The following is a 16,739-nucleotide window of genomic DNA, read 5'->3' as shown; positions in this document are numbered from 1 at the left end:
TACATCAAGTGCAAGGAGGGAAACAATTTGCAATGGATCAGTTGAGTGAGAGAACACACCTCTTTCAAGGAACATAAAATAGTTCATCACGGCTGGAGCAAAGGTTCAGAGGCAGCGAAAAAAGTTTCTAAGGCAAATATAAATGGTTTGAATATACAAGGCCTTTCATAGGTGGTATAGAATTTAGATTTTTATCCAGAAGACAATGTGGAAGTTGCTGAAGATTTTAAGCAGGGAAGTGACGTGATTAGAGTCACGTTTACAATAATTGCTATTACAGGCAATGATGATAAAGGCAACTGAAGATGAACTGATATGGGGGTAGCTAAGAGGCAGAGAAATTAAAAGGCTGTTGCCATTGTTTTGGAAAAATATGAGCAGGCTTCCAAAATACAGTAGCAGTGGTACTGAGAGAGAAAGATGAGCAAAGTTTTGAGTAGCCAGAGAAAGAAATGGAAGCCTTCCCTGTGGAAATGATGTGCATAAATGTTTGGAGGAGGGGAGGGTGAGCAGATCGGTTTACCTGAAGCATGCAGTATTTGATGGAAGAACGATGATTAGCTACAATGGAGGATCAGAGTTACCCAACAGCTGGTGATGATATTGAAAACACTGGTGGAGTTCGCCTGTGGGAGGCTATTCAACAGAAAGGCTAAACAATTAGGATTTTACATTTTTCCCTAGCAATGTTAAATATATAAATTATTTTTAATTGTGGTAAAATTTTACCATTTTAATCATTTTTAAGTGTACAGTTCACAACACTCACAATGATGCACAACCATCAAAGCCACCTATCTCTAGAACTTTTTCATCATTCCAAACTGAAATTTTTTACTCATTAAAAAAATAACTCCCTATTCTCCCCCACCCCTCTGGCCTCCGGCAACTAACATTCTATTTTTCTGTCTCTAGCGGTTTGTCTACTCTAGATACCTCACTTAAGTGGAAATAACAGACTTTTTGCCTTTTTGTGTCCAGCTTATTTCACTTAGCTAAATCACTTTAATCAACACCCTGGTTATTCAGTAGCTGACTTCTAATTTAAGTGCTACTTTATATGCTATATCTTAAAACAAATGTCTAGCTTTTCTTACTTGATCAAATCTTTCCCACTTATTAAGGACACTTTACTCTAGCAAATTATAAACTCAGACAATTTAGTCTACCACTGTGTCTGCCATAAAGAGCTTTTTATTGGTCTATTTACTGTCTTTACACTATGAATTTTTTCATTTCATTATGGTTTATGGGCACTGGACCTTTTGCAAAATTCCACCTAGTACAATGGTAGTAAATAATAGCAAATAGAACAAGGGAGGCAGGAATCAAATTTATCTGACCACCCTGGAGAAAGGAAGTTATTTATTTAGGATGCTGATATGAAGCCTCTCTCTTTTGATACTATGTAATTTCCCTATCTGGGGCTGAATTGGCCGTAAATGGAGAAAATTTCTGGCTGGGTAAAAGTCATAAAGTTTCAGATGATTGGAGGCTACCTGAGAACTGTCAAGGGCTAGGGACATCCCTAGGTCACCAGTGCTCTGCCAATTAATGAATCGAATAATTTTGTACAAGACGCCAATCCTCTGGAGCTCAGTGCGTTAGATTCGACCAGCCCGTTCTTCCCTGTTTTGTCCACATCACAGCACAAACGGAACACAGTACTGCAGGACCCTGAGATTAACGGCAGAGGCAGTACAGCGCAGCACACCTGTAACCCCTGGCCGCCTCGCGTCCCGGCAAATCCGAGTGGACGCTCTCCCAGGAGAGCTCCAGTCCGCAGGTTCGTTCCAGCTGATGCGTCACGCCATCTGTTACAGACGACGAGCTTGGGTTCCCGTTGTTCCTGAAGTCAGCAGCCTTTCGCTCCTTCTGAAAAAAAGAGAGCCTTCATTCCTTAAGAGGACCAAAGCGTGGAAAAGCACAAGGGCCACAAACCACGCAAATACGCAAAAGTCCCACTACCGCGCTTCCCAGCGCGCGCTCTCCGCCCGTCTTACGTCTCTTCCCAGCAGGCTCCGGGAGTCACCGCGAGACTTCATCAATTCTCGCGAGATTTATCGGCAGCCATCTTCTTGGGGGTGCTGGGAGCCGGGAAGACCCCCCGAATCGTTCCCATTCAGCTGTCCTTCGTCTTCGCTTTCTTCACTTTTGCCTCTTCTGCGTTGCCAACAAGCACCTGGTCCCAAGGCTGAGAGAAAGCCCGGGTCTAGGCGCGTGTCGCGCGCTCGGTCCGGGAAGATTCGCTGTGGTGGAGGGAAGGGGGAGGGCCCAGGCAAACCGTTGCTGCCTCAACCCGGGTCGGGGTCTGGGGAGGGGGAGCGCCTGACACCCTGTGAACTCGCGGCCTGCGGCGGTCCCCGCGGAGCTGTTGCGGATCGGGGCTCGCGGGAACCTGCCACCGGCGCCTCCCACCGCGGCCCACGCGGGCGGCGCGCGGAGGAGGGGGCGGGGGCAGCGGCGGCTGTAGCGGCCGCGACCTGGGCGGGCTGAGGAGTGTGACGGGCCTCGGGGCCGCTGTGGATGGTTTCTAAAATGATCATTGAAAACTTCGAGGCACTCAAGTCCTGGCTCAGCAAGACTCTCGAGCCCATGTGAGTATCCGGGGGCTATTTCCTTGCAGGGATGGAAGTGGGAGATAGGTGGACACAACAGATGTGTGCAGTTTCCCCAGGTGCCTGCGGTGGAGGCCGAAGAGGTGAACGGAGGTCCCAGTGCTCTTGTGTTTTTTCCTCCTCTTCCACCCTCGCTCCAGGTTCAGGATACCCCTGGGAGCCCGAGCTGACCTTTTATCGCTGAATTGGTCCTTAAACCAATGTCTCTTCCTCTTGTTTTCCCGTTATATGTAGACCAACCCCAAACTACAACTCGAACTCGTATTTGCCGAGGGCCCTTAAGTCTTTTTTTTTTTTTTGAAGTGAATCCGACCGTAATTTCCTGTCCACAGACCATTTTGCTTTGTTTCTTTAAATGAAGTGAATAGCCCTTATTAGGGATTAGGACAGTTCTAGTCTAAGCCACTCACGGTTTACCTAAATAAAATCCCTGAAAGAAAGGCCGTGTCTCCCATGTGCTATCTGGCTCATCAGCACCTCTCTTCACTGATTGAAGATGTAACAGGTGCTACGGTGCCCAGTAAAATTCCCTTTTCCCACCTACACGTTTGTTCGCTTGGAGGAAGAAAATACAGTCTGTCCATATGGAATATTTAGCAGTTTTAAGTAGGATTCTATAGGGGTGTGTGGGTGTTTTGATGGAGGGGGGTTCAGAGTGCTGAAATGTAATAAATGGGAAAAATTAAGGAGTGTTTTAAGGATTTATCTTTTAATACATACAAAATATATCATAGGCCAAGGGCTTTATCAAAATTGGTTGATTTACAGTAAACAGCTTAAAATGCAATGGGTAAAAATCCACTCACTTAAATTTTATTAAGTGCCTACTATGTACTTCGGGAGGCGTTGGGGCTAGAGCTTTTAAATTTCAAAGCCAGGAAGACATAGTAAGCAAGTAAATAAGATAACTTCAGGTAGTAAGAGTAATGATGGTTGTATAATAGAAGATCATGCAAAAGAGTCGTTAGAATGTCACTCACTTCAGAGGAGGTGACATTTGAGCAACACTGAAGGAGGAGAAGGAACTATCTGTGTGAAAGTCTGGAGAAATAATGTTCCTTTTAGAAGGAACAGCAAGCAAGTGCAAAGGCCATGTAGCGGAAATGATCCTGGTGTGTTCCAGGAATAGAAAGAAAGCAGTTGTGGCTGCAGAGAAACCTTACGATGAGGGAGAGAATGGCAGGATATGAAGTTGGAGAAGTAGGCAGAGGCCTGCATGCAGGATCTTCTAGGCCATGGTGAAGAGCTAGGATTTTGTTTGAAATATAATGGGAAGACATTAGATGATGTAAAGCAGACAAGGACTGATTTGTGATTTTGTTTTAACCTTGCCTGCTTTGTGGAGTTCAAAGGGGCAAGACTAGAAGTAAGGAGACCATTTTGAAGGGTGTTATAGGCAGAGATGTAGATAGTTTGCATTAGGGTGATAGTGGAGATGGTACTAAATATGTTTTATAAGTAGATGGGCTGGAACTAGGTGATGGATTGGACATGGGAGATAAGGCTAAGGGAAATCAATGGCGATGACTAAGAAGTTGGCCTAAGCAGCTGGATCGGTGATGGTAGAGAAGGCTTGGAGAGAGCAGGTTGAAGGGAGGAGAGTAGGATGGTTGATTTTGATGATCAAGGTGTTTGTTATACATCTAAGTGAGATATCAAATAGGTAGGTGGGTTTGAATTTAGAACTGAAGCCAAAACTAGAAATATTTGGAGTCATACAGATAGTATTTAAAGCCTTGGATTGGGGGAGATTTCTGAGGAAGAATGTAAATAGGGAAGAGAAGAGGGGTCGAGGTCTGAGGTAGGAAGAAGATTGGGATAGATGTCACTAAAGAAGCAAATGTATGACAAAGAAGGTGGATTGTCAGCTTGATGGGATGCTGCGTAACGGATGAAGGAGGTGGTGGCAGATAAGTGGCCCCTGTTTGGTAAAGTAAAAATCATTGGTGGATTTAGTAAAAAGTTTCACTGGAGAGGGGTGGTGCAGATAGAAGCCGTATTTCAGTGGATTGAAGCAGTGGATTGGGCAACAGTGTAGTGTAGTGATTTAGAGGGGGCCTCTGGAGTCAGAATGGCTGGCTTTGGATTCTACCTCTGCCACTTACCAGCTATATACTGGGTAAATTACTTAGCTCAGTGCCTCTGCTTCCTCATGTCTAAACGGGGGAAACAATAAATATGTATTGAGAAAATCTTTGAACACTGCCTGGTTTGTAATTAGCAGTAAGTATTAACAGAAAACTTAAAAGAATGTTTTAAGTTAAAATAGCATTCCTTTTTTTAAGCCTTCAGTTTACAAATTACTTACCAGCTATATTACCACTTCCTTTTTTTCACTAACCTAAGAGAAAATTATTTATAGCTTCTTAGTGTGTTTGCTTGTAATTTTTCTTTAGTTTTAATGAAGCATACTCAGGTATCCTGTAGCCTACTCAGACGACTGTAGCACTGCAGTCATTATTGCTGGAATAAAGCACTGCTTGCAGAGCCTAGACAGTGTGGTAGGAATTGGTTCTTTTATAATGCACACTGCTGATGTAAAATTGAACCCTTATCCAAGTTTGTCCCTTTAATTGCACTTCAGGTGAATTCTTTTAGATGACTTTTAAAACTGATTCTAATTATTTAAGATCTATGATTTCTTACCTTGGTTTTGTGAAACTTTAAGATGTGTTTGTTTAATCTAAAGAGTGTTTTTTCCTTTACTTTAAAACTGTAATTGCCCAATAGCACCTATTTGAGGCAGGACCATTTGAAGGACCAAGGGTAAAATGTAACTTGAAACCTGTGTAGAACTTTATAGCTATTTGTTCTAGTAAAGTATCTCACAGTTTTTGACTTGCACCATAATTTGAATGTATTAATTCAGCAAATATTTATTGAGCACTTAATCTACTCTGTGCTAAACAATTTCTCTTTTTAAAACTTTTTTTGGGGGGGAGAGGTAATTAGGTTTATTTATTTTATTTATTTTTAGAGGAGGTACTGGGGATTGAACCCAGAACCTCCTACATGTTAAGCATACACTCTACCACTTGAGCTATACCCTCCCCAGCAATGTGTTAGTTGTTGGGGATAGTAGGAAACACAGCATGAGATGACTATCTTCATATTGTTTACCATTTAGCAGGGAAGACAGATAATGAACAAGTAATTATAAGACTAATGAGTGTTATGAATTCAGAATGCTGTCAGAATATACGTCTAGGAGTTCAGGAAAGACTTTCCTGGGTTGATAAAATTTTCATTGCAGCCGGGAAGGATGAAGAACAGTTTGCTGGGGCAAAGGATGGAAATGGAGAGCTGTGACAGCATTATAGGTTTTGGAGAGCAGATGGTATAAAGGCTAATGAAACAAAAGAGGTGTCTTGGAGGAACTGAAAGAAATTGAAAAAAGAACAAGGAAAGTATAGCAGTGAATAACTCTAGAGAGAGCAGCCAGATCACACGAGACTGTTGAGTCATGTTAAGGATTTGGGATGTCATTGAAGGATAGTGGGAAGCCAGAGAAGGGCTTTAGAGGTTTTAGGGGAGGAGTTTTCAGATTAATATTAAAAAAAAAAACAAAAAAACCCCCAAAAACCAGCCTGGTTGCACTTTAGCATGAGTTGGTAAGTCTGTATTTCAGTTGTCTATAGTTGTCTATAGATATATCAGGATTCTGAGTTTTCTTTTTCTTAATTTACCGAAAGTATAGGTGTTAAGATTGTCATTTTTGAAATACTTAAGATTGATGTTTTGTTGTATCAAACTTTTGCTTAGTCTTACTTGCTAATAATAAAATAAAATTAGATGTTGATTGTTCTAATATTAGTTTCTTTTTTATAATGTGAAGTCCTGGAAAAAATTAAACTAACTCTTTGATGTCCAATTTTTTTGTTTGTGTTTTTTAAACAAAAGATTTTCTGTTGTATTTTAAAATTTTTTATGGGTTTACACAGCACTAAATGTAGTGGTTTAATAAAATTAGGTGGTTTTTTTTTTTTTTTTGGTTTGTATGTGTGTGTGTTTTGTTTTTGTTTTTGTTTTTTTCTTTTCTTTTCTTTACAGTGGTGGTACTGGGGATTGTACCCAGGACCTGGTGCATGTTAATGTGAAGCACACACTTTACCACTGAGCTATTATCAACCCTCCCCCAACCAATTATGGATTTTTTTTTTTTTTAGCTAAAGGGAAACCTCAAGATCTAATCAAACCCCTTGATTTTTCAGAAAATAAAATTGAAAGGCAGATAGGTTTAATGACATGCTCAGATTTTGTTGAGTTTAGTAGTAAAGAACAGAATGCCTAGTTTTGTGTTCCTGCTGCTATGTAGTGCTGTGGAGGTAGTGTTGTATAGTGGGAAGGAAACATTTTGTGTCAAGGTAGGCCGGTGTTCAAATCTTAGCTCTGCCACTTATGAACTGAGTAATCTAGGCAAATGAACTTCCCTTTTCCTTATAATAGGGAGAATTACACTTGTTTCTTTCTGTAGTTGAAAGTATTGAATGAAACATACTTTTAAGAGCCTAGCCCTTCTCTCCTTTCTTAAATGCTGGTTGACTAAACACAGATAGATTACATTACTATTATTGCTGTTGTTAACGTTTATATGATTGTTGTAAGTTTTTTACTACTTCCAATTCTATAAGGTAAATATTACCTCCATTTTGCAAGTGATGACACTGAGGCAGTGAAGCATGAGGTTAAGACACTTGCCCAGAGTCATAGCTCCTGCATGTGACTAAACAGTGATTTAAACTCAGGTTGTTGACTCTGGAGCTATGTTCTTTATTTACTACTACACAATATGGTGTATTCTTTCCTATTACTGTATATACTTTTTTACTATTACATTTTCATGGTAGTAGCTATTGTTATAAAGGAATGAAGTTCTAAAGCATCATGGTTATCAGTGCTTTAGACTTTAAAAAAGAAACTTCAGTTTCTGTAATCTTTTCCATGTCAGTCATACTTGTTACTATACCTTTGTTGCCACATTAAAATTTATTTTTGTCCCTATTCTACTGAAAGAACTGAAAGGTGATCTTTTTATTTCTGAACTTTACTCCTATTTCCCTCCTTTGATCTTTCCTTTTCTATAGACTCCTTTGGCCAGAGAGAGTCAATCTCCCATTCCTTAAGAAAAACTCAGAACAATAGCAAAAAACAAAACAAAAAATGAAATCGTACTTCGTCACTTTCGTGGTAGCTTTCTTTTCCTATCACTGTTAAATCTTAAAGTAGTCAGCCTTTGATTTTTCACTCATTTGCCCCCAACTATTTACTTCCTAATGCCTTACAATATAGTTTCTTCCTATTTATAGTCCACCAGAATTGCTTACCTTAATGTTACCAGTAAATGTTTTTATTAAATATAAAATTTTATATAAATTTTAATTCTTTGACTTCTGTGTATAACATTAGATAATGTTGATAGCTGCTTTTTTTTTTCTTTTTAAACGTGTCATGTCTTGGATCCCTAATATTTTGGGTCTCTTTTCAAATCAGTCCTATCTCTTTAAGTTCTTTTTCTTGCCTTTGAATTGTATTTTTATTAGTTTTATTCCCATGACTTTTTTTCCTCAACCATTTCAACTCCTGACGCCTTGTTCACATTCATTGCTGTGGATAATTTCTGTTGTAATATGTGCCAGTGACTTTAAGAACTTTTTGTGTGTGTATTGTAGATGCCTTGAAAGTTTGATTAAAGACTTTTTTCCCTAGGATACTGCATATACGTATTTGCATTTGAATTTTAGAGCTTTTCCAAGAGCACCTCTATGCATTTATTTTTCACATAAGTTAGTTTAGACTTAACCATGCTTCAAAGCCTTAAGGTCTTAACCCCAATTGCCAGCTAAAATCCACCTGGTCCTTTCATCCAAACTTCAAATTATGTTTCTGAAAATAAAATGTTCCCTGAATTCACTTACTTCCATTTCATTTCTCCAAAGAACCTGGGTTTGAAATTTTATTTTTTGGCTTCTCCTCCCTTCATCTCTCCCCTCCCTCTCCATTCATTTAATCATTGGGTTCTCTCTCTTTCTTTTAATAATTCTTATAATGACAGTGCCCAATAGGGAACTCTACACTCCTTATCCAAACCATTACAGTTTGTCTCTTAACAAATCTTTATCTCCAGTCCTTTTCTCCCTTCCAGTTCTTCTGACCTATCCTTTTGTTTGATCAAAATCTTCACTCCTGGATAATTAATTGCATACTTTAAAACTTGGCTTTCAAAAGTCTAATGTCTTTCAAATTATCTTCCCAGTTTATATCTTCCTATTTTTTATATGTCTTAATTTCAATGAGGCTGAACTTTTTATTCTAATTCTCTGTCACATTGTTTATACTGTCCCTTTTACCCCAACTTTAAGTAGAAGGTAACATTCATTGAGGGCTCATTACATGCCAGTCATTTACTGTATGTACCTTACTGTATGTGAGTTAGGTTCTGTTATCCCAGTTTTAAAGATGAGGAAATTGAGTCTTAGGAAGATTAATACACTTCATTCATAGCTAATAAATAATAGAGACAGGATTCAAAACAGGACATTTTGATTCCAGACTTTGTTGTGCACTATGATGTACTGCCTTTCTCCATTTCCTTTATATATGTTGAAATCAAAGATCAAGCTGATTCCAGTTCTTCCAGAAAGCCATTTATCATCTATCCAGTTGGAAGCAGTGATTTATTTTCCATGACTCTTCTCTATTTGCATTGTTTATGATACTCATCACTTCCAAACTTGTTTACTAGCTAAGTCTTAAATTTTCCAGCATTATTATTAGAAGTTTAAGGTCCTTGAAAGTAAATTCCAAATAGAGGTTAAATGTCTTCCTGTTCTGTATAGCATCCAGCACAATGTCTTGTGTGTTGTATACACCTGAGTTTCAAGTGCCTTAGTTGAAATCCCTACTTTGTGCACTCATGACCTAAAGAAAGAGAAGAAGCATTTGTGTAGAACTATTTTATTTTATAAAAGCAGGTATGTGAGCATTTTGAAGTTTTACTCATCTCTGGGTCCCTTTCCCTTTATTTTTACCTTATAGCACCTTCAGATTGGTTAAAACTTAATTATTTTTAAGAGGGAAAAGACACTGAAGAGTATTAACATTTGTTCATTAAAGGATTGGTAAATGCTTCTGTGTGCAAGATTGCTGGCTTTCATGGAGCTACACAAAAAAATATGTACTCTAATTCTAGTCTGATGAATTTTACAGTTGGTAGAAGAGTTTTCCTATAATTAATTAATGGCTAAAATATTTTTCATGACCTTCACCCTCTTAACTTCAATTGACCCATTACCGTGTTTTACTGCTGCAACCTTAGTTGGCTTTTCCATCTGAGTGATGAGTAGTTAAAATGATTTAGCATTTCCTACCTGTTTTAGCAGTTCCTTTTGTCTTACAGTACTTCTCAGGTAAAATTATTTTAGATGCATAGACCAAGATAAAAGAATTGTATTATGAGTAAAATGGAAAATAAGGTATTTCAATGTTCGGTGTGTACATATGGAGAATGAGTAACTGAATCTTGAGCTAAATGACTTCTAGGAATTTTCTTTCTTCCTCGTGCTTCATTAGTCCCAGAGAATAGAGAATGAATGAAAGAAATGAGTGGATAGTAAACCCTTCCTACCAGACTTACTCACTACCTCCCACTACCTTTTTTTCTGTGGAAAAATCCTTTTCAGTTTACAAATAGTAACTTCTGAAATGGTAAAAGTTCATTTTAAACTTGATATTTAGTATTTTGCATGTGTATGAAACAGTGGAGTACACTTGATATGTTACTCATTGGTTCTTCCTGAGATATTTTGCCTTTGTACAAGCAAATATGTTTGTATATTTTTCTTACTCTTTTTTGACATAGTTGATATTATATGTGGAGGTTATTCCATATAATACTTAAGAAGCTTGCCCTCCACCTTTTTTTAAAGACTGCATAGTATTTTAATGTAATGGATGTACTGTAATTTATTTAACCATCCTGTATTGAGTAACTGAACAAATAGTACTATGGTGTGTATATTTATGATGTGTGATTAACATAAACAGATTGGTTGCATAAGTTTTGACAGTTATATACACCAGAGTAATCACATAAAACAAGATCTAGAGCGTTCTCTGGAAAATTTTCTTGTGCTTCTTTCTAGGTTTTTCTTTCCTTCCTCAACAAATGCATCTACTTTCTAACTGGCATTATGAGTGTGGCTGCTATGAATATTCTTATTCAAGTCTTTGTGGAAATATATATATATATATGTATATATATATATATATATATATATGTAAATACTTAGGAGGGTGTTTGCTAGGTCATAGGGTAGATTTATGTTATCCATTATAAGAAACTGCTAAATTGTTTCTGAAGTGGTTGAACCATTTCACATTGTTATCTCCTATGTATGAGAGTTCCAGTTGCTCCATATCCTCAGCAATATTTAGTATTGTCAGGGTTTTTATTTATTAATTTTTTTCCTTTTTTTAACCTTTATAGTGAGTATGAAATGGCATCTAACATTTTTTTGGACATACAGTTTAATTCTCATTATGGTTTTAATTTGCATTTTCTTTATGACTAATGCTATTGAGGACCTTTTCATGTGCTTATTGACTATTAAATCTTTTGTAAAGTGTCTAAGTCTTGCTTATTTTTAAAACTGGGCTATCTTTTATTGTTGGTTTATAGGAGTTCTTTATTCATGTATAATGTACTGTAGATTTTTTTCCCCCACTCTGTAACTTGTATACGGTAGTCCCCCCTTATCTGTGGTTTTGCTTTCTGTGGTTTCAGTTACCCATGATCAGCTGAGGTTTGGAAATATTGAATGGAAAATTTCAGAAATAAGCAATTTAAAAGTTTTAAATTATGCGCTTTTCTGAGTAGCATGATGAAAGCTCACACTGTCCCACGTGGGATGTGAATTATCCTTTGTCCAACATATCCTTCCCATTAGTCACTTAGTAGCTGTCCTGGTTATCAGGTCATGGTATAACAGTGCCAGTGTTCAAGTAACGCTTATTTTACCTAATAATGGCCCCGAAGCATGAGAGTAGTAATGGTGGCAATTTGGATATGCCAGAAAGAAGCCATAAAGTGCTTTCTTTAAATGTAATGGTGATAGTTCTCAACTTAAGAAAAAATCCTATACTGAGGTTGCTCAGATTTACAGTAATAAGAATGAAACTTTTACTTGTGAAATTGTGAAGAAGGAAAAAGAAATTCTTTCTAATTTTGCTGTTGCACTTTAAGCTGCAAAAGTTACAGCAACTGTGGGTGATAAGTACTTAAGGTGGAAAAGTCATTCAATTTGTACAATGAAGTATTTTGAAAGGAGAGAGAGATTACCTTTTATTCTCACACCATTTATTACAGTATATTGTTATTATTTTTTATTATTGTTGTTAATCTCTTACTGTACCTAATTTATATGCTTAACTTTGAGGTCTGTACACTTCAGTATATGTGCTACCCAAGCGAGCAAGAGGTTTGTACACTTCAAATGAATTTTTAAAAATGCATATGAAATGAGATAGGGTTAATGGCTTCTTTTTTCTTTAATAAGTGTATTATTAATTTTTCCATAAATACTTTCTATAAAGACTTTTCCTTTTTCCATTAGGTGACTTGCCTGTTGGTTGAAATCAGTTGGCTGTATAGTTGAGTCTATTTGTAGACTCTGTCTTGGTCCAATGATACTGTTTATTCTGATGCTCATACCACACTGTCTAAAGCTAACTAACTTTGTAATAAGTCTTGAAATCAGGTTATGTAAATCTTCCCAGTTTGTCCTTTTAAAGATTGTCTAGGTTTTGCTGGATTTTTGTTATTTCCCTAGAAAAGTGAGAATCACCCTGTCAGTTTCTGCAGGAAAACCTGTGTGATTATTGATAAGGATTGTGTTGAATGTAGAGACTGGTTTTAGAAGAAAGAGCATATTCATAATATTTAGTCTTCCGTTTATGAATGTGGTGTATCTATCTCTCCAGTTATTTAAGTTTAATTTCTCCTAGCAACATTTTGTAGTTTTCTGTGTAGGGGTCATGTAAATCTTTTGTTAGATTTTTTTCCGTGGGTATGTGATGTTTTATAAAAGCTTTCAAAATTTAGTTTTCCAGTTTTTATTGTTACATATAAAAAAGTGATTGATGTTTGCATATTGACTTTGTATTCTTCAACTTTCTAACTGAACTTACTAGTTGTGGTCGCTTTGGAATTTTCTTCTACCTGTTGTATCTGTGAATAATGACAGTTTTACTTTCTGTTTTTTTTTTTTTTAATGCCTTCATTTCTTATTGTACTGGCTAGGAATGACAGTAAAAGTTAACTTAGCATGGTAAGAGTTTTTTGTTCTCCGTCTTAGGAGAAAGAGACTTAATATTTCAGTATTAACTGATGTTAGTGCTAGGTTTTTAATAACTACCTTTTACCAGATTGAGGGGATTTTCTTGTATTCTTAGTTTGCTGAGTGCTTTGCCATGAAAGGATGTTGAACTTGTCAGATTCTTTGTATTTGTTGAGATGATCTGGGGATTTTCTCTCTGTATTTATTGACATGATCATGTGGATTTTTCTCTCTTTTTTTGTAAATATTGTGTATTATTATGGGGGTTGGTTTTCAAACATTAAACCAGCCTTGCATTCCTGAGAGAAATTCTACTTGGTCATGAAGTTTTATCCTTTTTATACATATTGCTGGATTTGATTTGCTAATATTTTATTAAGAATTTTTGCTTTTGTTTATGAGGGCTATCTGAATTTTACTTTTTTCTCTAGGATGTCTGGTAAACTTCACTGGTGAAGCTATCAGAAACTGAAGTTTTTGTTGTAAGATGGATTTTTTTTTTTAAATTACAAAATTGGTTTCTTTAATAGGTATAGGTCTATTTACATGTTTTTTCTTGTGTCACTTTTGACAGTTTATGTTTTTCAAGGATTTTTCTCTAAGTTGCCAGATTTATTGACATAGAGTCTATGTGAGTTTATGTTGTTGCCTTACTAGTCATATGATTATAGAATCTATTGTGATGTTCCTCCTCCCCTTTTTAAAATTATACCTGATGTTGGTAATTTTACTCTTATTTTCTTTACTAATTTTTCTAGTAGTACAGTTTTATTCACTTTTCCCAAGAACATTATTAGCTTTATTGATTTTTTATGTTCTCTGTTTTAATATTTTACTTTTATTATCTCCTTTTTTCCTACTTTGAGTTTAGTTTGTTGGCCTGTCCCTCTTTTTTAAGGTGGAAACTTAGGTCATCGGTTTTACATCTTTCTTTTAGTTTCAAACATTAGAGGGTAAGGCACAGGATCTACTGCTGAGACTCTAGATCCTATGAAAGGGAAAATTCTGATTGTGCCATCGAAATATTTGGAGCCATGGTGAACTGAATCAAAGTAAAGCTGCTTACAAAGCCCCAAGCTGCATCAGTTACAAAATGATTGACTCCACTCTACAGGCTAACAAAAGAAAAAACATGTCTTTTACTGAGGAGAAATCTTATTTACTTCAGTTTCCACCTTAGTGTTCTTTTACACAAAATGTTTAGAGTAAGATCAGATAATAAGGAACACAAAATAGTAAGAAAATGAGATCCACATGAGAAGAAATAGTCAATGGAAGCATACCCAGAGATGGCCCAAATAATAGAATTGTTAGATGAGTACTTTAAAATAACTGCTAAAAATGCTACAGAATCGGAACATGTGAATAGCATATATAAAGATACGGGGAACTTAAGCTAATACACAGGAACTATTAAAAAGAGTCAAATGGAAAAACCTAGAAATGAAAACTATGATAACAGAAATAAAAAATTCTGCTTTAAAACAGAGTGGACACCATAGAGGAAAAACAGCAATGAACTTGAATATAGGAAAGTAGAAAATATCCAAACCAAAAGCAAAAGAATAAAACTAATTTTAAAAGATATATCTGATATCTGTACAGTATCAAACAGTATAAAATATAAGTAACTAAAGTCTTGGAAAAAGGAAAGAAAAATAAGACAGAAAAAACTGAGGCATAATGATCAAGGACTTTCCAAGACTGATGAAAGACATCAAAATACATATCTAAGATGACAAAACCAAGCAGGATAAAAACACACATACATACACAGAGCCCTAAGCATATTATAGTCAAACTGCTGACCTGAATCTTAAAAGTAGTCAAAGAGAGAAAGAACACAGATACATTACATACAGGAGAACAAAGACTCAAATGGTGGCTGACTTCTTGTCAGAATCAGTGGAGGACAGTGGCAATGGAACAATGTCATAAAACAGCTAACCACTCAACACTTACAAACTAAAAACACAGGAGTGTTCTGGAAGCAGGGAAGGGAAACTAGAAGAGACCTGCCAGTGCACTAGCAAAGTCTGGGAGTGGAGCAGGAGGGCTTTGCAAAACTCTTAGGCATTCCAAGCCTTCACATAGAATTGGGTGGTTTCCCTACAAAAGACAAGGGAAAAAAGCAACAAAACAATTGCTGTGCCTCCATTCTCTAATTATTAATTTTCCATTGCTTACCGGCAGTTTAAAACAATATGGAAAAAAACATTTATAAAAATCTTAAATGAAATCATTGTTGTAAATGAAAAACATTTGGATAATTTCAGATCCTACACATAAGCAATAATAAGCAGTTCAGCGATCATTTTTTGCTCTTTAATATAGTTTCAAATGTAACAAGTACTTTTAGACTTATAACTTAGAACCTTTTTAGGGCATATTTAAAAGAAATTATCAATGTGACCCTTCTTATTGTTATATTATTTTCTTAAAGATATATCCAGTATTTATTTTACTCTTTCAAAAAATTTAATTCTTTATAACAGGCTGACTGTGTGTGTAAGAGAGAGAGAGATCCCATTTTGAAAACTAGTTTATAAACTTGCAGTTACTAGTCTGTGAAGTTTCTCAAGCACTTTCTCAAATTGGAATGTTTAAGTTTTGAAGCTTCTGGTGACAATGAATACTCCCAAATTGGAAGAACAGTTGTATTCAGTGAGCAATTATGACTATTCATTATGGTTAGGAAAAGGTTTTTGACTCCAGTTATCCTTTTTTGGTTTCAAATCAAGAAAAAGTTTTATTGCCATGCTGAAGTGTGTGAACATTTTGGGGACTAAGTTATGGGATAGTGGGGAAGATTAATAAAGCAGTGAAATAACTTGATCATGTCTCTTTTTAAGAATGAAAGTTTGATGTTTAGAGATTTGATTAGATTATAGCATTTTGGAAACAAGGAAGACTAAGTAGCAGTTTTTAATTCTAATTTTAAGAGTGGTTTGTAAAATGCCAGAATTTGGACTTTGGCAGGAGATAGGAAGAGAGAGGTAATATTCTTAGGACATATGTACTGAATATATGTGAGGGCTGTCTCAGCAGTAAGGATATAGAGAAAAAGGAAGGACTTGTCAGAATGCTTGGGGACTTTTTATTGAACTTTTTGGGTATCTGTGACAGCTTTTTGAACTTGTTTGTACACCTTTATGTTTGTTATAATTGGGTTTGACCTAAACTGAGAGTTATTTTTTGTGAGTTTTGGTTGATTTTCCCCTAATTAAGTATACTGTTACATAGTGTGATAATTAGTAGATTCTTCTTAACCATTGTGATTGGTTCTAGGAAAAAGGTAGACACAGTTACCTAGTCTGAAACAGATAAGCACACCAATAGTAACATTTTAACAGTGGTAGAAATATGTATGCATCTTAAGGTCTGGCAATTGAGGAAGAATATATAAAATGTTTCTACTTAGTAGAATTTAGTTATTCTTTGTCCTTCCCAGAGGCTCAAAATTTGCTCATGAGTGTTCAGGAAAGGGAATTCTATGGCTCTTGAAAAAGACCTAGAGGAAAAAAATTTAGAATTACATACTGAATGATTTTTAAGTTCAGTTAACTGAAAGTTCCTGGGAATGAGATTAGGGGAGGGAGTGCAATGATGGTGAAAGCTTAGCATCTTATTGTCAGATTTATAGTTCAGTGCCTTTGTTTTAAAACTGAGAAAACTGAAGCCTAGGGGAATAAAATGCTAACCTAGGATTACATAATTTGTGAATAAGGTAAGATAACACTAGACTAGGAATCTGAAAAGCCCTGGATTTTTGGAATTCAGTCAGGTT

General features: G+C 36.4%; 1 protein-coding gene across 23 annotated transcripts in view; it reads left to right on the top strand.

The window, feature by feature from the left end:
• Positions 1-2,458: 2,458 nt before the first annotated feature.
• The window catches only part of RBM26 (RNA binding motif protein 26), a 74,019-nt gene continuing 59,738 nt past the window's right edge, over positions 2,459-16,739 (top strand). For all 23 annotated transcript variants that reach the window (XM_072976434.1, XM_072976431.1, XM_072976430.1 and 20 more), the window contains exon 1: positions 2,459-2,597. In XM_072976434.1, coding sequence (XP_072832535.1) covers positions 2,527-2,597 — 71 coding nt within the window. In that variant the 5' untranslated portion in view covers positions 2,459-2,526. The remainder of the gene's footprint in view (positions 2,598-16,739) is intronic.

This window comes from Vicugna pacos, chromosome 14 (assembly GCF_048564905.1).
Source record: "Vicugna pacos chromosome 14, VicPac4, whole genome shotgun sequence".
NCBI classification, from domain to species: domain Eukaryota; kingdom Metazoa; phylum Chordata; class Mammalia; order Artiodactyla; family Camelidae; genus Vicugna; species Vicugna pacos.
This window is presented reverse-complemented; position numbering and strand designations above follow the sequence as displayed.